Raw genomic sequence first — 25,341 nt, forward strand, 5'->3', positions numbered from 1 at the left:
AAGATTGACCGTGTTGCAAGTTTGGCGACCGTTTTAAGTTACTGCTTTTGCCTACGCATTACATGCCTAATCCATACTAGGCGGCTACTACCTATATGTAACACAATCTTATTTTCAGGAAAAAGTAACGCTTTTTTACTTTATTGTCATTTAGGGTGCTTATGTAAAGTCCTACTTTGTATTCTACATTAAAAGAGTGATGCTATAAATTTGTAGAAACTATTGTTTTACGCGTCACAAATGTTCGAAATTTATGTAGCTCCAAGTCTCTACTTACATGATATTCACTGTAATTAAAAAATATTTTTAATTTGTTTGAACAGTGTATGCGTGTTTGCTCTATAAATGTAAATTAACAGTTGGCAATTTGTAGTCAGCGTCACAGAAAATTTTAATAGTTTGCATACGCATTTTTAGGAATAAATACATATTTTAACATTCCGGTCAATTTGTATGTACGGAAAACACATAATAAGTAACATTAAAATAATGTCGATACACATCCGCACGCACGATTATAATTTATTCACATTAGCAACATTTCTCTCAAACAGAAAAGTTTTTTTATTAGCTATGTTTTCGGTAAATAACACATGCATTTTAATTTTTTGTTATATTAACTAATTGAAGTTTATAATAAAATTATATTAATTTTATATAATATAATTATATTGTTTTTATATAATATAATTACATATATTTGATATAAAGTACTGTACATCTAATTTAAATACAGTGAAACCTCGGTTTACGAGTGTAATTTTGTCCGGAACGTGCTCGTATATCAAAACACTCGTATATCAAAGCAAAAGAAATAATGGAAATTTAAGTGTATTCGTACTAAAACGCAAAAATATTAATATAAAAATGATTAATGTCGTTCTAAGGTCACTAATCTCTTGTGCCTTTTGAAGGCGGTGACATAATCCTTCGATTCTAAAATCCATGTTGATGTAGTCTATACTGACTTTAAAAAAAAGTTTGTCATGAGCTACTTTTTTGAAAGTTGAGCAACTTCAGTCTTTCGATCAGTATGAAAGCTACGTAAATTGTCGCTCAGATGAGCATTTCGCTCATTTTAGAATACCACAGGGATTCAATTACATGATGAAATTAATAACTCGGAATATTTATTATATGCTCATGACCTAAAAGTGTTTCAAGAGTATGCGTACAAATTAGGATTCACTCTATAGAAAGACCTGGAGTCGCTGTGAAGGTGGTCGAATGTCAATCGCCTACCTTTGCCTTTTTTAATTAAAAAGTTTTTTTTTGTTAATAAATTTACATTATTTTTGGGTGTAATTTATTTTTCAGCATCGCTAAGTGTCACTTTTTCATATGTTCCAGATCTCCTAGCCTAGCAGAGTTCTCTTACAGTTTTTGCCGGACATTTTAAGCGAAAATATTTCCGACGATTACCTGGAAGTGTAGTTCGAGCAGGGGTGGAGATTTTATATGCACATCGCCAAGATTGTGGCATCGAGGATACTCAGCTTCGTTATGAGGTGCGTATGTCACTTCAATAATTTATTGACGATTCGCGTTTTGTAATATATGGTCGTTCGTATCGTTCTCGAATATGGCATAATTGTCTGGAATTCGAGTAAAGCGGAATACTCCTTGTCAGGGACGACTTGAATTTGTCCAGAAAAATGCATGTCATTTAATGAAATACTACAAATCTTAATTAAAGTCGAAATATTGAAAAAATACGACCAATGACTTGCCAACTTATGCCTTTCCCCTGAGAAAAACCTAAATGACGTCCCTGATTCTATACTAGAAATTATAGGGTTATCCCTCAAAGAAAATCTAAAAATAATAGTTTCGAATCTATTCAGAAAATATTTTTTAAGCATGTCATTTCAGTGAAGTCAAATCGGAATAAATTTTCGTCAGTAGATATATTTATTTACTAGTGAAAATTTGTTAGTAAAAGTATCTGATTTCAACCAAAGTATGATGTCGCTAAGCATTTCATCAATCGTCGACAATCCAGCTATTCTCGAGAAATTCTACTTTCGGGATACATAATCATGATCGCGTCCACTTTTGATAACGGTTGGGGCTTAACCAATTCGCTTATGCCTGTCACCATCCAGCTCCTTAATATGCTGGCATTACACATTGATCTGTTTAATGTTAGCTACGAGGAGCTGGTCCGGTTCGTATTTATAATTTAAAGTAATTATAATTTTTTTTTGTCTGCTACTTTCTATGTATTATTTTAATTATATTTTTTTGTGTACTGAAATAATACAATTTATTGACCTTGTAAATATCTTGGGATAGTTTATTAGCTACCTTATACCACCATCTGGTTTAAAAATGGCGGCTATTCAAATAATAAGCTAATCGTAGCTTTATTTAAATTTTTTTTTTTTTTTTAAAATCGTTTTTTTCTTTAATAGATATTAAAACAAAGCTTTTTCTTATCATTTCTTTGTGTTTTTGCGGAATATTTCATAATATTAAAAATTTCGTAAATAAAAGTATATTTTTTTTCAAAATCAGTTTTAAAGGATATGACGGTTTTTGATGACATGATAAATGCCGTAATTTTGATCAGATCGATATTAAACTGTTTATAAAAATTGTATATGTGAATATCTTAGTCTAGCTTGCTAGCCTGTTTTGCCATATTAAAAAACACCATGGTCCATATGGGATTCGAATCTATTTCTGGTCTTTCTGGTATTAGTCACCGACTTATTCTACTAGTCTATCGTTCCGGTTATATTATATTATGACAGAAATAATAAGTTCTGAATCGTTTGATACATATCTAAAATACTAGTTAATATAAATTCTAATTAATAAGCAACTATTTTTTTGAATTATAAAAAAATAATTTTACTTATTCTTTTGGGTGTTATCGGATTTATTAAAATATATTGTAAAACTATATTACATTGGCAAGTTTGCTGACTATGAAACAATACAAGTTTATTGGAATAGTTTTTTTAGTTCCTGGCAATCATTTACATAAAAACATTCTCAAAATAATACTGACTAAGAAACAATTAAAAAAAATTGTTCAAGAAAAATAAAGGTTGCCTATCACTGTATTAGACCATTAATCATTAGGAAAATTAATCATTTTGTAATATTAAATATTATGTATTATTCATATACATTATTTAATTTAACGCTCGATCTTATCCATAAGGTGACGCTGTTACTAATTAAATATGAAAATAAACACATCTTTTAGTGAATTATTGTACAAAAAAATATTGATTCAACTAAACGTATTGATTGATATTTCGTACAGTTGATGTAACAAAAAAGTTCATATATGTATTTTATAGACAAATACTTTTTTCATATTTACCAATATTGAATGTTCAACATACGTATATCTTTTAAATATCTATATTATCTTAAAATAAAACGTATTATATCAGAACATATGAAAACTTTATCAAGGTTTTATAAATTATAAAAGTATATAAATATGCTACAATAATTTATAAAGTGAAAAAGTAAACTAAAATGCTTGTTTCCAAATTGTTTCGTTTCTGGAATGGCAAAAATAAGCGTCTTACATTTTCCATTTTTTTAGATTCTTTATATTGAGTCTCTATTACGTTGAAAAAATAAGAAAATATGGTAAACAGCATCAAAACTCAAAAACCTTGCAACAGACTAGTCAACACAATAACGTTTTAATTGTATAATGCTTTTTACGTAATCATAGAAATTTCCTGGACAAAATTTTGCTAAAAGCTACTGCCCAAATTTAATGCACAGCAATCCGTGAAAAATTCAGATTCAACCTTTTTATAGTTGTAGGAAGATAGGTCTAGTAAAAACATACGATCAATTTTTTCTTGCATTTTAGTATCTGATTGTGAATATATGTATTCCATTTAAAATTGACAATTGAAAATATAGTAAAAATATGCCAAAATTTTGACGCTTGTTCCGAAAAACATTAAATCTATTCTAAACGAAAATCAAGTTTGCATATCGTTCGCTGTTTACAGGAGTGTGTATAACAAGTGTATTAAAATGCATATAATTGTACGAAATATTTCGATTTTCACTTCGAAGGCTGTTATGTTTCGAAATATTACAGTGATAAGTTGATTTGAGTTGGGTGGGCAAAACCATTAAATATGTTAAATATAGGAGCTATGTTCAGGCGCAAATTAAAATTTAGATTGCATTCCTTTCAACATTGATTTAGCTACCTAACGTCTGAATAGTAAATTATGTCATTTACTGATTTATAGACAATTTACATGACACTATATATTTTTAAAGGTTTCGCCCATATATTTTCTATTATTTTCTAAGTACCTCTCTTTGACTGTTGCGTACAAAATATGAGTTTAAGTCGTGTCTTTTAATGGTCCCGCTGCTATGCTGGCCCACTGCGGAGGCCCGATAAGCCAAGGGCAAAGCCCCGGCGTCGGACCCGATGACATAAACCCTATGGTGCGCAATTTTTTTCCTCGACTAACTGTAACAGCTCATACAGCAGCTTGGAAAGCCGCACTCAATTCTTATAAAAATTAAAAATGGAAAATCACTCCGTAATATTCATAAAGAAAATTGCGGAAAATCGTAAGCTACGCAAAAAGTTTCAACAATCAAGTTTACCAAGCCATAACACAAAATTCAATAAAGCCGCCTATACAACTCAAGGCTCTATTATACAACTTAAAAAATGATGCAATTCAAAATTAATTGAAGAACTTGTCAGCCTCAAAAAGTAACGACTACACGCTGTGGAAAGCTACGAAGAAGCTAAAGCAATTGATAACATACTCGCCGCGAATTAAAAACGGAAACAATAAATGGTCTAGAAGCGATAATAAAAAGACCGATACTTTTGCAGCTCACTTGAACGAGGTATTCACACCATACGATCCTGCAATAGAAACTACAATAGATGCAAAGGAAATTTCAGATTATCTAAAAGCATCCACACCCCTTCGAATTATCAGAAAAAGGAATGAAAATTATCACTATAATATTTAACTGGAACACATTCTTTCGTCATGGAAAGTTACAGAAGTAATAATGATATCAAAACCATGAAAACCACTCGAAGAAACAACGCCGTATAAACTGATAAGCCTGTTACCTGTGTTGTCAAAAATATTCGAAAAACTGTTACTTTAACGAATAAACCCAATAATTGAAGACAAAATAATTAATGCAGATCACCAATTTTGATTCAGAAATCGCCATGGAACTATAGAGCAAGTCCATAAGATTATAAAAATAATCATTAACGATTCTGAGGGCAAAAGGTACTTCACTGCTGCGTTCATAGATATTACTAAATCAGGCGCGATGGACTGCTCTATAAGATAAAAGTAAACCTGCCGAACAAAATTTATAAAATATTAGAATCCTGCATAAGAGATAGATACTTTCGCGCACGGAGCTGAAAGAAATCGAATCCGGAGTTCCACAGGGAAGTGTATTGGGACCGGTTTTCTACCTAATTTGTACCGCTGATCTCACAAAGATAGGTTATGCAACAATAGCGACATTTGCCCGACGATACAGCTGTGATCGCTTCTCATCATGAACATGATCCATTGAAAGCGTCAGAAAACCTCCAGAGAAACCTTCACGAAATTTAACAACGGATGAAAGCTTGGAAAATGAAAGCAAACACGACAAAATCAACCCATGTACGTTCACATTGAATAAAAAGATCTGCCCAAATGCTTCGCAAAATGGTCAAATATTACAACAAAAAGAAGATGTCAAATACATGGGAGTATGTCTGGACAGAACATATCTTTAGTAAAAGGAAACAACTTGGAATCCAACTAGCGAATAATGCACTGGATGATGGGAAGAAAATCTCAGATGATATTGTAAAACAAGCTACTAATGTACAAGTCAATTATCAATAATACGGGATTCAACTTTGGGGACGTGCCTGTGCTTCCAGCATCGCCATCATCCAGAGATTTCAAAATAAGATTCTACGAATGATAGTCGACGCTCCCTGGTATGTTCCTAATGACGTAATACATAACGACCTAAACATAGAATTCATAAAATATGAAATAACGAACAAATACACGACATACAGAGACACTAAAACTCCACCCAAACAAAATGGCAACATAACTAGTTGACAAGTAAATAAGTATAAACAAATAAATTAGTAGTATATAAAATAAATTAGATTTAGTATTAATAAATATGGAGGGGCATCCAATGGCATGTTTTCTTTACATGCCAATATAATAATTTAAAAAAATACTCATTTTTAATGTATAGACATTGCAAATAAAAGAATAAGTAATATAAAAATATTTTTTCAATACATTACTTCAAGTTTAACATAATATGTTAATTTTGTATTTAAATCTATATATTAATTTTATTTGTACTAAGTAATAAAGATTATTTTTATTGTAATTAATATTTTATTGCAATTGACATCTGTTGATCATGACGAAAATTTTTAATAACAACATGATTGTTTTTCAATTAATGTTTTATCAACGTTCGCTGCTACTGAATTATAAAAATATTTAAAGAAAAAAATAGTTTAAAAATATATACATAGGTACAAAATTCCGAGCTGTGTTAAAAGTTGTTGAATGTATTTCGCGAAAAGCAAATTGTTCCTTTATAATTTTACTACCAAGAGATTTTTTATTTTTTTATTTGGATAAATTTTGACTGTTAACAGAGTATACATCTAGCTAAGTCGTTGAATATTGATTCTATATTTAATGCCTGCACTACACTCTCTGGAAGTTGGCCAAGGTTGGCCAAGGACGGAGAATATAGTGGGTTACTTCGGTCGAGTTCGGTTCTGCCCGCTCTAAAATCTCTCGGAAGTTGTCCGAGGTTACCGAGAACGGAAGGTAAAGTGGGGGTAATTCAGTCGATTTGGCCAGCTTCGAGCACTTCCGAACATTGTCGGCAAATGGATCAAAGTCAAAGGAACCGAAGCCGGAGCTGCTCTTTCGAGCGCGAGCGATGAGATACTTCCCCTTTCGCTCTCTCGCGTGTTATGTGACGAGAGTGGTAATTCGCAAACTGAGATAGAACGAGTAACTCGCTTCAATTTCAGTATGCGCGTAGGCGTCCTATGGTCAACACGCATGACGAGCGCTGCATCGTGGTCACGTGGTCAAATTATACCACATCGGGGACTTCAATAGACTCTTACTGACATCTTTGAATATTTTAGGGCACCAAAAGGGATTAATTATATTTTTGTTAGTATATTCTTCTAACAGATATCGTTATTATACTTTTTTTCATATACAATTAAATAATTAAAAAATAATTAGTGGTACTTGATTTTGTAAAAAAAAAATCGTTTCGAATATCGGTTTATATAAATGTCACACCATAACGAATTCTCATTTAGAATCGATGGCGACAAATTCTAGGATAGTTACAGATGTGGTGTTCGTATTCTGAAGTATCATTTTTATGCCTTATGGCATTTTGCAAAAGCCGACAAAGATTTTGTGTAAATTGGATATTTACAACCGAAAAGTTTTCATTGATATTGTATTGGTGAGTGCCAATTGAATATGAAGCTTTTGCCGATTATGCTAATTTAAACTAAGATGAGAACTTTTGTATTATATACAAATACACTCTTGACACAATAATCGAACAACTAAACTGGAGTTATGAAAAACTTCAGAAGGTGTAACAAGATTTTGACTTTCTTATTGGTTCGAACTTAATATTGTTAGATGAAACTGAGCTGAGTAGATATTCTATGAACCTTGCAATCAAATATACGGATGAAGTAAATAGGCCCGAATTTTTAAGTGAGATCGTCAGTTCAAAAATATTGTTTCCGCCTTTGGATGAGAATCTAAAAAAAATTAATCGTTCATAAATTCGACGATTTATTTTCACAACAAATATAATTTTTCTAAGGATTCCAGAAACCACTGCTTCAGCGAAAAATCCTGCAGTAAACTTAAAATGGTCAAAAACTTTATGAGATCTTCAATGGCTCAGGACAGACCGAGTTTGTGTATACTTTCGATCGAACACAATTGTTAGATATAGACAGAATTATAAATGATTTTGCTTCCCTGAAAGCGCGAAAGATAATTTTATAAAATAAAATAAGTTTTGTGGCACAGGTGGCTGTCAGAAATTTGAAAAAATATAATCCACTAATATTAGTCTAAAAGCTTTTTTTTTTACTAAAATATGGGTGGGGAACTTGCGGTCTTACAGGCCATTAAGTGAGGCCTTTTGAATGAATCCAGATTTGTTTTTTTTTTTGAAGACCGATATAATATTTTTTGCGGGGGTCCAAAATTTCCGTCACAGATTTTGAGGTCATCAATTGAAATTTATTGAATGCGGCCTTCCAATATGAAAAGAAAAGAATACTTCTGTGCTTTATTATCTGCGCCAGTCGACCACACGCTGGAGATCGCTGTTAACAGTGTGGGAGAGTGAGGGATTTCTTTTGAGCTTGAATTCCCAAGCTCCTAAGAGAAAGTAAACTCTGTGACAACCCAACTGGACTACCAATGACTTGCAAATTGCATTTCAATGCAAGTTGGTCAAAAGTTTCGGCCCTTGGGACCGAGGGCTAAAGCTGAAACTTAGGCATCACTAAAAGTGATGTAACAAGAATGAAGCGCATCGAAATGTAATAAAACATGAAGATTTTCCCATTCTCTAATTTTTATTTAAAGAAAATTCTTTATAGTATAACATAATTAGAAGTAATTTAAATACATATAAAACTTGCTATCTATTTCCACGTAATTTGAAAAGTTAAAACAGATGTTTTAGTTGTTTGTAAAATTTTCTAGCAAATCTATTTTATTATTGTTATATTAGTAGTATCAAATATTAAACGTACTTTATAAATAGATACTTTAAATTTATTGAGCTTATAAATGTTTTGTTCAAATTTCACAGTGGTTTCGAAATTTTATGGCAATTTTATATTTATTATATTAAAATAAAACAAAATTATTTTTGTAAAATTACACAATTTTATTTCAAAATTTTTTTATATAACTAATTATTATCAACTAAACATGTTTAATATAGTATTCAACTATAATCTTATATATTAATAACTAGTTTATTATTTGTACATACATAGGTGGTATATTATAGGGAAATGGATTATTATTCATTCAGAGATATACACGTTTGTTTTCAATTTATACTATCATCTCATAAAAAACCTTTGCAACTCAGCCATCCAAGAAGATTTGGGTTCATGATGAACAAGTGGGCCATGATTATGACGCGACCTTCTGCTGCGACGGTGATGAGATTCATTGCTTTTTGACAGATCAGTAAAAATGATAATCGGAGCTCTTTCTTCGCTGGAAGAACTAGAACCAGAGTTGTGGTTTTTATGGTTGCGATTATGTTTTCTTGAGATATTTCTTTTGCGTGACTTATTGTGATGCTCTCCCCTAGACATGCTAGAATGCTTTCTATACTTATGATAACGTTCTTCCGAAGAACTTGAGCTAGATTTGTTAGAACGCTTCGTTCGTTTTAGATGGTGCTCTTCGCTAGAACTGTTAGAATGCTTTCTATACTTATGATAACGTTCTTCTGAAGAACTAGAGCTAGATTTGTTAGAACGCTTCTTTCGTTTTAGGTGGTGCTCTTCGCTAGAGCTGTTAGAATCCTTTCTATACTTATGATAACGTTCTTCTGAAGAACTAGAGCTAGATTTGTTAGAACGCTTCGTTCGTTTTAGGTGGTGCTCTTCGCTAGAACTGCTAGAATGCTTTCTATACTTATAATAACGTTCTTCTGAAGAACTAGAGCTAGATCTATTAGAACGCTTCGTGCGTTTTAGTTGGTGCTCTTCGCTAGAACTAGAGCTAGATCTATGTGAACGCTTAGTGTGTTTTACGTGGCGCTCTTCGCTAGAACTGGAACTAGATCTTTTAGAATGCTTCGTGCGTTTCATGTGATGTTCTTCGCTAGAACTGGAGCTCGATCTACGTGAACGCTTTGTGCGTTTTACATGACGTTCTTCGCTAGAACTAGAACTAGATCTATTAAAACGCTTACTGTGTTTTCTCTGGCGCTCTTCGCTAGAACTAGAACTTCTAGAATGTTGTGCGTAGCGTTTTTCGCTAGAACTGAAGCTAAGAATAATGAAACGATTTTTGTCGTTTTTATGATGTTCTTCGCTTGAGCTAGAACTAGAGGAATGATTAATACGGCGTTTATGATGCTTCTTATGATGCTCTTCACTAGAACTGGAGCTAGAGCTTGAATGTTTTGATCTAATATCGAAACGTGGAATGATGGCTATTTTTATGGGATTTCCTCTTCTGCTTACAGAACCGGGTTGATTCCTTGCACTATGCTTGTGATGATGATTTAAAGATAGTTGTTGATTATGTGGAAATGAGTCATTTTCTTCGCTGGAACTACTGGAGCTATAGCTACTAGGTTTTTCTACTGCAAAGCCAATGATGTTGTAGTCCTCATCATCATCAGCTGAGATTAACTGAAAAGTAAAATAAAAATGTCTTAATATTTTACATTTATTTTATTAGTATTATTGGTAATTTTTAAATGAAAGTTGTGTCTCTTACGCTTTGGTAAATTATAAATAGAAAAAGTAAAAATAAAATATGTATAGTTTTGACTACAATATATTTTGAAAGCAAACTTATAGAATAAAAATTATTTGTAAAAAAATATAGTTATCTTATTATTAGGCATAATTTAAAATATTTTATGTGAGCCTTAAAAATAAGTATACATAAAAATATTAATGTTAAAATAAATATTTTTTATGTAATAACTAGAAAAACTAGACAAAAATACTCACTGCACAAGAAACAACCAATAACAAGAAGCACACTTTTCCACAAATGATAATCATTCTTCTCTATTTTGATTGTCACAAGTTGAAATTATCGATTATCAAGTGTAGTACTGTATGATGCAATCGATGAATTATATAAAGATGCTTCGACCATTTTCACTATATATATGAAATATCCAATCCTTTCCCACGAACGACGCATACTATATTGATTCAACCTGTCCACACAATCAAATGATTTATTATCCCAGACAATGTCAACTTTCTTTTGCTCATCAACTTGCGCAATGTGGTCGTGGAAAATTATAATGTCAATTTGTCATCAAAGCAAACCCAGTAGTATCAATAAAATTTAGAAAATGATATTAATGTAATGAGGGCAATTAAATGAGGTTAATTTAATGGTAATTTAATCGTAATGACCTAAACTATATATTATATATACTGTTTAACTTTCGGTGCGTTTTTATACACATTAATTGCTACATTTGACATTCAGCTGGATAAATGAAATATTTGCTTTATCTCAGGAAAGTCTGGCAGTACCTAGCAATTCCCAGTAATTCTGTTATGTAACAGAGAAATGAACCCGCCGCCGCGGCCTGTTGGCCCCTTTTTTATGATAGGGATGGCTGACGAATTGAATACAAAAACAGATAATGCATACATGAAATTCTTTCTACTATTTTTATCTCGATTCAAATGTATTTTTACTCAAATAGTACTATGGAATATTTTTCACTAAACATATATATATTAAATATTAGCAATAAATAAGTCTTTAAATAAAAACTTTTTTGAAAAATTTGCGCGAAATGTATGTTTTAAAAAAAACTTTCTCATTAAAAAATAATGTAATATTATTTTTTTTCGTTACCAACTAAAGATAGGTTTTACTAGACGATATAATTAAAATGTGTTGATGGGTGTTTTTTACATCATTGATATATTCTTTGATGTAAATACATCATTTATTTTTATTGTTGTAACTTTAGCCCCCGCCTTCCAGAGGGGTGCTGTGGCGGCGGAAGCCAGGAAACGAGGTTGCGGATGTTCCAGAAATGATACGACGGTAGTACGACCGAAGTGATTGAGTACTGTCCGGTGACTGATCTTTAGATCACGTCGGGAAGTCACCACTTTAGCGCCCGCCCTCCAGTGGGGCGCTGTGGTGACGAAAGCTAGGAATAGTAAAGATTTGCAGACGAGCTCTCCGAAAATAGTACAACTGTATGTAGTTTTGACGAATTGTTAATGACCATTTATTTTCTTAATTGCTCCATATTTATAGTAAATATTTAATTCGATAAATATGAATGATAATAACTTATAAATGCGCAACACGTGTAAATAATTAATTACGTACAATTTAATTAATTTGTAGCATGTGTCTATAAACATTTTTTCGTTGTTGCTATGCGAATTTATTTTTAATAAAAATAATATGTAATTTATTTATTGGTTCCAACATAACAATTAAATATTATTGCTTTTTATTATTTTACATTATTGAGAGTACACAAAAAAAATAATTATTTTTATTTTTTACATATATTAGGCCAAATTGTCTAGGACTAAAAGGGTTATGCAGTATTTACGTATATTTTATTCTATAATATTTGCATAAATATTTATAACTCAATTACTTTAAAAATAAAACGCGTCAAGCGATCAGAAAAAATCGTAACTCCCATCTAATCCAATTTCTATTTTTAGGGTTTTGCAAAAGAAAGGTCGTGTTGCACAAAAACACGTGCAGTTACCGCTGTTGTTTTCCTAGTAAATATATTTGTATATCGGTTGTCAACGGAACTGATCTTTACTTAGTGTCTATTATTTCTTACACCAGCTCCTTTGCTTACGTCATCTACCTTGTTAATTATTATTTTTCAATATATAAGTTATTTTATTACGTGGACATTATAATATTAGTTTATTTTATTTAGTTGATAAAATATTTAAAAATTTGTGTCGGATAATTTGTTGAAATATGATTATAATAATTATATAATTTTTGGCGTGGTGTTTTGAGACTCTTACAATTTTTTAATATGTTTTGATGCAAATCGAACAATGGTAAATATATTATATTATATTTGTAAATATTTATTGAAATTAATTCATTTTTTAAGAAGATTATGATTTTCGAAAGTCTGACTCAGTCATCGTTAGTTAACGTCACTCTTGGGTGTTCCAAATATAATGATTTCACTTGGGTGTTTGTTTATAAAGTACCTTCGTTCAATTGACGTTTTTTAATGGTTAATTATATTATAGTATGTATATTTAAAATATAGTTTATTATGATTTGAACAGTAAATTATATTATATGTTTGTGAATTATAATAGTATAACTGTCACTCTGGTTATTATTTAATATATACATATGTATACGTTATAAAGATAAGCTCCTCCTCAGCTAACTGCTAAGTTTATATGAACAATATTGGAAGGCTTGGAACTAGTTGGTCTGATATTGTGTATATCTGACATTGTTCCAAAACGACACCGTGCAGGCTGATTCGACTTTGCTAACCTACTTAACGTTACTCACACCCTTTTAAATAACAAGAAAGGTACATTCTAAAAGTAAACATAATATATGAATATAAATATTTATCCAATTTTAAAAGACGTATTAAAATCTACTTAGCATTTCAAATACAACTGTTTGAGTGTAAATATAATTTCACAAAACAAGCGCTCGCAAATAGTTAGTTTGCAAGTTCGCAAGTCGTTGTTTGAAATTGAATATATTATTTTGTGTGATATAATAGAATTTGTTAAATATTTATTTTATAAACTGTTTGAATATCAAATACGTCAATTTCTAAATTTAGCACACTTTTGAATTTGAAACTAAAATATTTAATTTTCCATGTAAAAATCATATGATTATATGAATAACTATTTGCTTCTCATGTAAATAAATATGTACTGAAAGCGGTAATTGTTTTGGTTTATGAGATCTTAATTGCATCCTATCGGCGGCTTGTTTTAAAAGCCTTGAGCAAATTGATTAAAATTAAAGATGCGTGTATTCCAAATAAATCATACTTGTCTGTTCTGACCTAGCGTTTCTATCTTCATAAAAGTAAAAATTATTTAGTAATAAATTATTATTATCGTGCCATAAGTTTTGAGTCACGTACAGTTTTTTTTAATTATTATAAATGCATGCTTTTATCGTAGTTTTGTCTGGGTCTGTCGAATCCAGTCATCTCAGAAGATGGGGTTGAACTCTATATTTCAGATGTCGTAGTTAAAGCAGGGTTACCGTGAAGAGGGAAGCGGCTGATTTCACGTTTTTTAAGTCTTGAATAACACTGCACTTGTCGTGACACATTACATATTACATTTGCTATCAATACAATTGTATTTTTAAAGGCACCGAGCGGCCATTGAGAATGCTAATCTCTTGGAAACTTTGTTCGTTACGTACAAATGCACTTGTCGGCGAGTCTTAAGCACTTATAGCATTTTGGTTTATTGCGCTTTTAACGCGTATGAGCGACAAATACTTTTTTCTATTATTGCGTATCGATTAATTTAATACGAATATTTATTTTTCAATGCTTCAATGAAAATTAATAAATTTTGTTCTACTAAAAATACAAATGGGCATGTATGCTGTTGTGCTTTATTTATAAATTGTACTTCAACGGTTTTATATACTGTTAAGCTTCGCTCACCATGTTTAGATATGGATACTAAAAATTGCAAATTAAATAAATAATAAAGTTTATTGACTCACATTTAAATAATAACAAAGACACAAAATAAACGTTGTATGTATATAGAATGATAAGTATACATTTAATTAAATAAAGTTCTAGCATGCGCCTTCGCGGATGAATGAACTATATCGTCGCTTTGGCAATCCTCTTCGTTGCTGTATTCTTGATGATACTTCTCCCCTGGTTCTTTTATTGAATAGCGTTTTTCAGAATGTTCACAGCTTTCATTAGCTTTAGTATGATTTTCATTAAAATCTGGTAGATGCATTTCAGTTTTATGATGTTGATTTTCGTGCGATTCATTGGAATGGTTTTTGACGATGTGCTGCAATAGTCCTAAATACTTATTCTTCCACGATTTGACTTTATTGCTACAATCGCATGGTGGTGGTGGGGGACATATGAGTGGTGGAAGACTTGGTCCTTGCGGACCTTGTAGTCCTTGTAGACCCGGTGCGCCTGGTGGTCCCCATGGTCCCGCTGGTCCTTGTGGTCCCAATGGTCCTAATGCTCCTATTGGTCCTGATGCACCTGGTGGACCCGGTGATCCCATAAGACCGGTTAGTCCTATTGGTCCTGGTGGACCCGGTGATCCCATAAGACCGGTTAGTCCTATTGGTCCTGGTGGGCCAGTTTGTCCAAGTGCTCCTATTGGTCCTGTTGCTCCAGGTGGTCCTACTGATGTTGGCCCTGGTGGTCCTGGTGGTCCTGGTACTCCTGTTGACCCTTGTTGTCCAACTGGTCCTGGTGGTCCTATTAGGCCAGATGGCCCTCCGATTGAATCTGGACTTGGGCATGGTGATTGTGCTTCAGCTAATGCCTAAATTATTATATACATACGCTAGTTTAAAGTTACAATTTGACAAATACAAGTTATGTTTCCCTAAGCATATGTTAATATTTAAAATTAATTTTCCTGCGGGATTTCGTGTTTAATGTTGTTAGACTTATCCCCTTGCAAATAAGTCAAGTTTTTTCATTACTCGTGCGATCATAATCCACGTGAGATTGTCGTTATACTCAAAGGGCTCACTTCTACGTAATATTATACGTAAGTTCACCGCCGCGCTTGCGCAGTACGGGAGCCACTAGTTTAAGAACGATCAAGCGGGAGCTTCTCGCTCGGCTTGGGACAAACATCTCTTATCATTTATGAAAGGTATGACCAAATAAATTAACTAGATGTGCTAGGTTAGAATGCAGGATGCTAGTGAGAGCTAAAAAAAAAGTAAATTTAGAAATTGTTATTCATTTTGGTATGCTAAGATGTGCTACATTGAAATGCAGAATGCAGGTGAGAGCAAAAAAAAACAGGTCATATCGGAAATTTTGTGAGACCGGGACGTATTGTAAACCTAGTCTTATGTATAAAGGAGTATATACTATGTTATATAGCTACTACGTATTTATTTTACTATTTATTTATACGGTCGCCCGTGGGCCGAAATTCCCGAGCCTAATGCGATCGTAGGAGGAGGGCGTGGACCCATTTAAAAAATCCATGATATCAAATTCAAGTAAATTTCAATGTATGCTAATCTCTATGAATGTGTTACATTTTAAGTAAATACAAAAAATATAGTTTATACTCACAATCATTAATGTTACAAATAACACTGTTAAAAGCATCGTGGTTTATCTGCTTGGTATTTTTTCAGATTTTGCTATATTAAGAATGATACTGATTCTAATAGCCTTTTTCTTTTTATAGTAAAAGCAGATCATGTTGGTCACTAAACAAATCTCTTATTTTTTCACCCAATAACAATATGAGCAAATACCAATGAACTTTTCTCTAATTATAAAAACGTGTTGCATTATGTGTTCAGTTGCAGTTTTGATAGAACATTACCCTTTTATTGTCAAGTCTTATGTACAGTTCATAGCTTTTGTGTAAATATATGTCAATCTATAAAAATGACAATTACGATAAAGTAATTAAAAGAAATAAATTTATAACAATCCAATACCTATAATAATATTTTGTTTGTTCTAAATCGTTTGAGTTCAAAACAAATATTCACATAAAAAAATTAGTCCTTGCAATAGGCAGTATAAAAATACCAATTTGAAAAGTTAGTCCATTCTGTGTCTTCCAACTGAAGTCCAACTGGTTACGAAAAAGTCACAAAGAAATAATAAGCCCGGCCTGATTCATAACGACCTAGACAAACGGAATATAAACGACTGAAATTAAATTTTTAAACCTAAAATGTGCAAACAATGTTACCACCAGGATAGATGCAAAAAAATATTAGAACTCAAGATAGATCTAGTAGCCCCGCAAGAAATCGAATGGAAAGAAGCAAGATAAATAAACAAACGGAATTACATTATTTATTACAGTGGGTCAACCAAAACGATACAACGAGGTATAGAATTCATAGAATTCATCCGGCGGGCAGATCCGCCCGTGTGTGGCTAGCTACTACCAAATCAGTTCAAGGATTCGAACCAATCAACGACAGGCTATCAAAATTAAGACTGAAAGGGACTTTATTCTATATAAATTTCATCAATGCATATGCTTCGACAAAAGAGGCAGAAGAGAAAAATAAAGATAGATTTTATGAGGAACTTCAAAAGTAGTGTGAAAAAGTCTTCAAAAATGACGCATTAGTAATTCTAAGAGATTTCAACGTAGGCAAAAAAATATATTTAGAGAAGTGGCAGGACGATATAGTTTACATTTTAATTAAATTATGGTATTCATTTTCAGTTTATTAAATTAACCTTATTTTGAAATTTAACAGAAAAAATGCTTGTTAAAAATACATTATATACATTTATTTACAAATATATAAATACAATAAATAGTACATTTTTTTAATAGTAGGTTTTGGTTTATGGTTAAACGGATGTACGAACTATACTATGTTTATTCCCAGATTCTCGTCGACGATGTCTGCTTGATATTATCCACTTCTCATTTGATTTTTTTATTGAATGATGTTCAGATTGTCCACTAGCATCTTTATGTTGAGTATGTTGTTTTATCTTCAAATGTTGGATTGAACTATTTAAATCCGTTAGATGGATTTCAACTTTATCATTTTTAGCTTCTTGGTGTTTGTTTATTTTATTTCTTTGATTTTCGTGTAAATTATATGAATGTTTTTTGGCAATGCGTTTCAATAGTTCTAAATATTTTTTCTTCCACGGTTTCACTTCCCTGCTACAATCGCATGCTGGTAGTGAAGGACATATAATTGGTGAAAGGCTTGGCCCTGGTAGACCTGCTATTCCTGGTTGGCCCGGTGGTCCCGGTAGACCGGATATACCACGTGGTCCCGTTGGTCCCAATAGTCCACGTGGTCCCAACGGTCCTGATGGTCCTAGTAGTCCTGGTAAACCTGATAGACCGGTTAGTCCTACTGGTCCAGGTAGGCCAGCTTTTCCATCTAATCCTGGCGAACCGAATGGACCCTGTCGACCTAATGGTCCTAAAAACCCTGGTGGTCCTATTCCTCCTATAGCTCCAATTGACCCTGATGATGTCGGACCTAGTTGTCCTATTGCTCCTGTTTGTCCTTGTGGTCCTACTGGTCCCGGTGGTCCAACTAGACCCGGAGGCTTTGCCAGGGGTATTGTTGTAGTATGTGATAGTGTTGTTGTTGGTGGTAGTGTTGTTCCAGTCAGTAGTGTAGTGTCTGGTGGCAGTGTCGTAGTAGGTGGTAATGTTGTGGTATGCGGTAATGTCGTGTCAGGTGTTTGCGTTGTTGAAAGTGGTAGTATTGCCTTAGCAGGTAATGTTGTGTCAGGCAGCAGTGTTGTGGTAAGGGGCAATGTCGTGTTAGGTGTTTGTGCTATTTCAGGTGTTCGTGTCGTGTCAGGCAGTATTGTTGTTTTAGGCGGTAGTGTTGTATCAGGCAGTAGTGTTGTGGTAGGTGCCAATGTCGTGTCAGGTATTTGTGTTGGTGAAAGTGGTAGTGTTGTGTCAGGCAACAGTGTTGTTTCAGGCAATAGTGTTGTTGTAGGTGGCATTGTCCTGTCAGGTGTTTGTAGTATCATGTCAGGCAGTAGTGATGTTTCACACGGTACTGTTCTGTCAGGCAGTAGTATTGTTGTTGGTGGTAGCTGTGTTGTGTTTGGCAGAAGTGTCGTTTCAGGTAGAAGAGTTGTTTTAGATGGTAGTGTTGTGGTAGGTGGCAATGTAGTGTCAGCTGTCTGTGTTGTTGAAAGTGGTAGTATCGCGTCAGCACGCAGTGTTGTGTCAGGCAGCAGTGTTGTGGTATGTGGCAATGTCGTGTTAGGTGTTTGTGCTATTTCAGGTGCTAGTGTTGAGTCAGGCAGTATTGTTGTTTTAGGCCAGTGGTCGGCAAACTTATTGGCCGAAGAGCCAAATATGTACATTACAACGATTCAAAATAGTTCTAAGAGCCAAATCTGTTTTTTAATTTAGTAAACCTTTATTATAATTTTAGTCCTTCATTAAATTACGGGTACACTGAATAAAACTTGATTTGACAGTTATTAAAGATTTATTCGTTGATAAACAATAATATGAAAGTAAGGTATCCATAAATTTAAATCATGACAATGACTGACAAACACTTAATGCGAACTATGTCGTTGCATCTCCTTGGAAAGTTTCAGTAAGTCAGGTTTATATGTTGTTGTTTTTAATTTTAGGCATGATTCCAGGTTCTCATCAATAAGACAACTTCTCAGTTCACTCTTGATAAAGTTCATGCGTGAAAAGGATTGTTCGCATGAATATGTAGAATCAAAAAGGGAAAGAACAGCAAACGGAAGTTTTTTCAGCTGATCGTAAGAGTCAGGAATACTATTCCAGACGTTGAAAATGATCATGTCTTCATTCTCCAGGTCTTTCAAAGCAGACCACTTGTGTTGTGAACTAAGATCACATTCGTTCTTCTCCAATATTTCCAAATCAATACAAAGAAGTTGAAATTTGGAGCTCCATATTTCTTTGTTTTTTAAATCCTGCAATTGTATTTCAAATTTACAATGTCAATGCCAAAAGGAGAAAATTTCAACTCAGTTATTATAGCATTAAGAGGATTTTTGATTAATGCTAAGGTCGCTTTGCTGTTCTTAAAATCCTGAAACCTGCTGAGAAATGCTTCCCTCATATTTAAAATTATTGTTTTGAAATGGTGTTTGTCAAAAGAGGAATTATTTTCTTGGCGATGCTTCAGCAGGATCGGAAAGTGAAACAATGTTTCTCTTTCAAAAGCTTGAGAAAAAAGGGATAATTTGTTTTCGAATGAAATGACTTCTTCTAACATCGAAAAAAATGTGTTTCCTTTCTACCATGTCTACCATGAAATGAAAGTTTTGGATCCACTGATTGTCTGGATAGTGAACACTCTTCTCAAGGAGAAATGCTTTAATTTCTGGCAATAGGGACGCGAAACGTTTTAAAACGTTCCCTCTTGATAACCATCGAACCTTGTTATGAAGCAGAAGATCAGCGTACTCACTCTCCATTTTAACTAAAAATTCTTTGAATTGACGATGATTAAGAGCTTTAGCTACAATGGAGTTGATGATCGTGATCACTAATCCCATAACTTTACTAATTTCTTTCGGAAATGTCTGCGCACAAAGTGCTCCTTGGTGAATAATGCAATGATAAACCAATATCTCGTGATTCATTTTTTCTTTCAAAATGGCAACAAACCCTTTTCTGACGCCGGTCATACTTTTGGCCGGCTTTTCTGTAGCCGTCAAATACGCAGATTGACAGCTGTCATACTACTACGCTGCGCTGCGCCCCTACCGGACGAAACAGGTACTACGTCAACGCTCACGCACACATTCAACGTTGTATGGAAAGGACACTTGACCAGAATTAGCGCCCGAGCCCGTGGATATTTGTGCCAGAGCCGCACTCAAGGAGCCAAAGAGCCGCATGCGGCTCCGGAGCCGCACTTTGCCGACCCCTGTTTTAGGCGGTAGTGTTGTGTCAGGTGGTAGTGTTGTGTCAGGCAGTAGTGTTATTTCAGGTAGCAGTGTTATTTTAGGTGGTATTGTTGTTTCAAGCGATTGTGTTGTGGTAGGTGGCAATGTCGTATCGGGTGTTTGTGTTGTTGATAATAGTAGTGTTGCATTAGGCGGTAGTGTTGCCTCGGGCAGTATTGTTGTGATAGGTGGTAATGTCGTGTCAGGTGTTTGTGTTGTTGAAAGTTGTAATGTTGCGTCAGACGGTAGTGTTGTGTCTGGCAGAAGTGTAGTGGTAGGTGCCAATGTTGTGTCAGGTATTTGGGTTGTTGAAAGTGCTAGTGTTGCGTCAGGTGGTAGTGTCGTGTCAGGCAGCGGTGTTGTTTTAGGTGGTAGTGTTGTATCAAGAGGTAGTGTGCTGGTAGGCGGCAATGTCGTGTCGGGTGTTTGTGTTGTTATAAGTTGTAATGTTGCGTCAGGCGGTAGTGTTGTATCAGGCAGTAGTGTTGTGGTAGGCGTCAATGTTGTGTTAGGTGTCTGTGTTGTTTCAGGTGCTAGTGTTATGTCAGGCGGTAGTGTTGTGTCAGGCAGAAGTGTAGTGGTAGGTGCCAATGTTGTGTCAGGTATTTGGGTTGTTGAAAGTGCTAGTGTTGTGTCAGATGGTAGTGTTGTGGTAGGCGGCAATTGCGTGTTAGGTGTTTGTGTTGTTTCAGGTGCTAGTGTTGTGCCAGGAAATATAGTTGTGGTAGGTGGCAATGTCGTGTCAGCTGTTTGTGTTGTTGAAAGTGGTTGTGTTGCGTCAGGTGGTAGTGTTGCGTCTGGCGGTAGTGTTGTGTCAGGCATCAGTGTTGTGGTAGGCGTCAATGTCGTGTTAGGTGTCTGTGTTGTTTCAGGTGCTGGTGTTGTGTCAGGCGGTAGTGTTGTGTCAGGCAGAAGTGTTGTGGTAGGTGCCAATGTTGTGTCAGGTATTTGGGTTGTTGAAAGTGCTAGTGTTGCGTCAGGTGGTAGTGTTGTGGTAGGCGGCAATTGCGTGTTAGGTGTTTGTGTTGTTTCAGGTGCTAGTGTTGTGTCAGGAAATATAGTTGTGGTAGGTGGCAATGTCGTGTCAGCGGTTTGTGTTGTTGAAAGTGGTTGTGTTGCGTCAGGTGGTAGTGTTGCGTCTGGCGGTAGTGTTGTGTCAGGCATCAGTGTTGTGGTAGGCGTCAATGTCGTGTTAGGTGTCTGTGTTGTTTCAGGTGCTAGTGTTGTGTCAGGCAAAAGTGTTGTGGTAGGTGCCAATGTTGTGTCAGGTATTTGGGTTGTTGAAAGTGCTAGTGTTGCGTCAGGTGGTAGTGTTGTGGTAGGCGGTAATTGCGTGCTAGGTGTTTGTGTTGTTTCAGGTGCTAGTGAAGTTTGTTGGGTTGTTGTAGGTGAAATTGTTGTACTAAGTGGTACTGTTGTGTCGGGTGTTTGTGTTGTTGGTAGTGGTAGTGTTGCGTCAGGTAGAAGTGTTGTAGTTGGCAATATGGTAGTTTTAGGTAATAGTGTTGTTGAAAGCAGCAGTGTTGTGTCAGGGGGTAAGGTCGTAGTAAATGGTAACGTTGTATCAGGTTGTAGGGTTGATGTAGGCTGTAATGTTGTATCAGGTGGCAGAGTCGTAGTAGATTGTAATGTTGTGTCTGGTTTTAGTGTTGTTGTTGGTGGTAGTGTAGTTTCAGGCCCTAGGGTTGTGGAAGTTGGTTGGGTTGTTGTAGGTAAAATTGTTGTACCAAGTGGTACTGTCACGTCGGGTATTAATGTTGTTGTGGGTAGTATTGTCGTGGTCGGTGGTATTGTTGTATTTGGTGGTATTGTTGAAGTAAGAGCTAATGTTGTTGTGAGTGGTAGTGTTGTGATAGATTGTGGTGTTGTTGTAGGTGGTGGAGTAGTTGTAGTGGAAGCTAATGTTGTTGTGGGTGGCAGTGTGGTTGTAGATGATTGAGTTGTCGTAGGTGCTGGTGTTGTACTTAGTTGTAGTGTTGTTGTAGGTAAAGATGTTGTTGTGGGTTGTATTGTTGTTGTAAGCGATATTGTTGTGTTAGGTTGTAATGTTGTGGTAGGAATTATTGTTGTTGTAGACTGTATTGTTGTGGAAGATAGTTGTGTTGTTGTGGATGGTGGCAGTGTTGTTGTGGTTGGTAGCGTTGTCGTAGGTTTTGTTGTATGTGGTATTGTTTCTGTGGTAGGTGTCAATGTTGTGGTAGGAGTTTCGGTTGTTGTTAGTGGTAGTGTTGTGGTAGATGGTAGGGTTGTTGTGGTTGGTGAAATTGTTGTGCTAGGCGTTAGTGTTGTGTCAGGTGGTAATGTTGTAGTTGTTTTCGCTGAGATCTAAAATATTTCATACACTTAATAATAATAGAAAAAAAATTATAAACTAATCAATCAGGCAATCACAGTGTTTTTAAGTTATATTTATATGTAACAGTGATAAAATTACAACTATATTTAATAGTTTTTGTTAGCTTAAAACTGTAAATGTATTTTTTATACTAATTATTATGAGCGAGATTATTCTTGCAGTGTGACAGAAATTCTTATAATGTAACGCTAAATTAAGTACGTATACATTTTAAAATGCATGCTTATCTAGTAGTAGGTGATGTTCCCGAGGATTTTTTCAGTCCCGGAGGTCGATATTGAAAATATGTAGAATCCCGGGAATTACCATTTTAAGATTTCAAAAATATCAAAGGAGGACACTAAAAATAAAATAAAAAGGTCACCTTGATCATTTTTGTTTACGGTTACTGGTGAGAACTGAAAATAAATGTGAATCTCGAGTCTGGATTATAAAAAGTTCCCGGGAAAGACCCACTAATAACTAGGATTATAAATTAGGCATAAGTAAATTTTAAAGCAAACAAATAAAAATATATTGTATTGCCCTTATTTTTATTAAATTGCTTAAAAAAAAATTACTGTATAATTAAATTTAAAAAAAAATATAAAAATAATAACATAGACTCACAATCGTTATTGTCGTCACGAATAACATTGCTCGAAGCATCGTGGTTTATCTGTTAATGATAAATCTGGTCTTGCTTAAAATTTTACTAGATTAAAAATATATACTGAATGCGGCAGTCCTTTTCTTTTTATAGTAAAAGTGCGCTGAATTCGTCACTAAATAAATCTCTTATTATTCATCCAACAACAAACCAACAAATATCGTTCTACATTTCTTTGATTATAAAAAGCGCGATGCATTATGTGTTCAGTTGCAGTTTTGATAGCACATCGCTTCTCGCTTTTATAATATTGAATTAATCAAAGTATATTAAAATTCTCAGTTATTGGTCAATCCTTGTTCGACCCTTTGAAACTGGTTGCCAAGCAACCAGATGATCAGTGCACAGTTCAACTTAATTTTCGAATGCCTAACTCATAAGCGTTGTCACGTATTTATAAATAACAACAAATGTTTATAAATATAATTATACCTCAATAGTATCTATACATAATGATACATTTCTAACATTAGATTATGTTAAATTAGCACAACAAAATAAGAAAGTATAAGTATCAGATAAAAACAATTAAAACTATATCCTTCACAATAAAATATAAGAAATAAAAATTATGAAAATAAAATCACTGTATAAAAATAAAAAGCTTACTCCCACACATTTACCTATATACTCTTGAAAAGAATTTAATTTTTTACTTCGCTCCATATAATTTGAATTTTTAAAATAAGTCGATGTACTTAAATAAAAGTATGTTAACTAAATATGACGTATTCAGTATTTAAACATTCTTCCTAATGAATATTAAACGAATTCAAATATGTCAAATCGTACACAAAATTATAAATTCATCATCAAACAATGACTTGCGAACTCAGAATACATAAGGAATGCACTATTTGCAAACATGTATTGTGTAAAATTATATTTACATTCAAACAGTTGTATTTAAACTTCTACGTTGATTTTAATACGCATATTAAAATTGTATAAATGTTGATGAGATTAATTAGAATGTACCTTATTTTTTTATTAAGAGAAAGGATTCAAATAAAATAAATTATAAATAATTAATCGAAAAATCTTATATAATAACCCGATTTTTTTAGAATCTTTATCATATAAGAAATAAATTTCGAAGCGCAGCTGCAACGCAGCGCTATGGCCCGCTGGACCAGTTTGGCCATGGCTGATTTAGAGTATTTAAAAAAAGTTTTTTTTAACCACTTAAAAGAGTATTGCGTAAGTTAAGGGATAAGTGTAGCTTAAAACAGAAAATATTTGGAAACTAGCCGTGGATTTTACTTGGAGACTTACGGTTTGCGCATTCCCATAAGGCATGCATTAGGGTGCCATGTCGACGTCACATCTCGCGTCTCTTTCTAGCATTCACTCGTCTCTTTCTAGCATCGTCTTAGAGGCGCCTCGCTGCCGCTCGCGCCGACTATTACTATAGAACCAAACAACCTAACCTTTTTTTAATGATATTGTATTGATTTGTTATCATTTCGGTATATCTTGTAATTGTCCAGCATCATCCAATCTATGACCAACTGATCCCGCGATCGCAGCGGCGTATGAAGCGACGCCTGTGAGTATTTGTGGAACTGATTTAGGCGCCGGCGTGAAACGTCATCGTGACGTCACTGTTGCGCTCTAACGCATGTATATTGGGAATTCGCTTACGGCTTAGTAACCCTAAGGGGTGTGACTTCGCAGCTAGTTAGATGCAGGTGGAAACAAGTAATAATTTATTAGTTTATATTACATATATTGCGACAAACTATGATGGGCGAGTATCGTTTTCTCCGAGCAGTGGTGAAGAAGCTAGCGCAGGGATGATGTCCGTGGAAGATCCTCTGGGGTCTTTTAGACGTGGCAGTGACAGTGTCTGGAGGTCAGTTCCTCTTGTTGCGAT

The 25,341-nt window shown here is 34.1% G+C and overlaps 4 protein-coding genes across 11 annotated transcripts in view; 2 read left to right on the plus strand and 2 right to left on the minus strand.

Annotated features, from left to right (window-relative positions):
* The first annotated feature begins 1,389 nt into the window (after positions 1–1,389).
* LOC148230024 (uncharacterized) overlaps positions 1,390–25,341 on the plus strand; it is a 99,747-nt gene continuing 75,795 nt past the window's right edge. Inside the window, exon 1 of the mRNA XM_088196898.1 lies at positions 1,390–1,508. The gene's annotated coding sequence lies outside the window, so the exon portion shown is untranslated. The remainder of the gene's footprint in view (positions 1,509–25,341) is intronic.
* LOC148230025 (uncharacterized) lies at positions 8,959–13,311 on the minus strand. Of its 3 annotated transcripts, XM_088196922.1 has the most exons (4): positions 13,190–13,311; positions 10,799–11,013; positions 9,645–10,471; positions 8,959–9,439 (listed from the first exon to the last, which is right to left on the minus strand). In XM_088196922.1, the coding sequence occupies exons 2-4, from the start codon at positions 10,850–10,852 to the stop codon at positions 9,166–9,168; spliced, it is 1,155 nt and encodes a 384-aa protein (XP_088053048.1). In that variant the 5' UTR covers positions 10,853–11,013; positions 13,190–13,311; the 3' UTR covers positions 8,959–9,165. The 3 variants fall into 3 exon arrangements, with proteins under 3 accessions (XP_088053048.1, XP_088053047.1, XP_088053046.1); XM_088196921.1 differs by having other exon boundaries at positions 8,959–10,471; positions 12,836–13,311; XM_088196920.1 differs by having other exon boundaries at positions 8,959–10,471; positions 10,799–13,311.
* Positions 14,416–16,257, minus strand: LOC148230026 (uncharacterized). Its single transcript, XM_088196936.1, has 2 exons — positions 16,126–16,257; positions 14,416–15,352 (listed from the first exon to the last, which is right to left on the minus strand). The coding sequence occupies exons 1-2, from the start codon at positions 16,159–16,161 to the stop codon at positions 14,612–14,614; spliced, it is 777 nt and encodes a 258-aa protein (XP_088053062.1). The 5' UTR covers positions 16,162–16,257; the 3' UTR covers positions 14,416–14,611.
* LOC148230027 (uncharacterized) lies at positions 17,602–23,742 on the plus strand. 6 transcript variants are annotated; one of them, XM_088196902.1, is made up of 3 exons: positions 17,602–18,839; positions 20,451–22,172; positions 22,410–23,742. In XM_088196902.1, exons 1-3 carry the CDS (start codon positions 17,657–17,659, stop codon positions 22,787–22,789), a joined length of 3,285 nt encoding a protein of 1,094 aa, XP_088053028.1. In that variant the 5' UTR covers positions 17,602–17,656; the 3' UTR covers positions 22,790–23,742. The 6 variants fall into 6 exon arrangements, with proteins under 6 accessions (XP_088053028.1, XP_088053033.1, XP_088053032.1 ...); XM_088196907.1 differs by having other exon boundaries at positions 20,451–22,136; positions 22,681–22,755; XM_088196906.1 differs by having other exon boundaries at positions 20,451–22,168; positions 22,483–22,697.

Source organism: Plectrocnemia conspersa, unplaced genomic scaffold (assembly GCF_051122295.1).
Source record: "Plectrocnemia conspersa isolate PC_06_02 unplaced genomic scaffold, ASM5112229v1 ptg000011l, whole genome shotgun sequence".
Taxonomy (NCBI): domain Eukaryota; kingdom Metazoa; phylum Arthropoda; class Insecta; order Trichoptera; family Polycentropodidae; genus Plectrocnemia; species Plectrocnemia conspersa.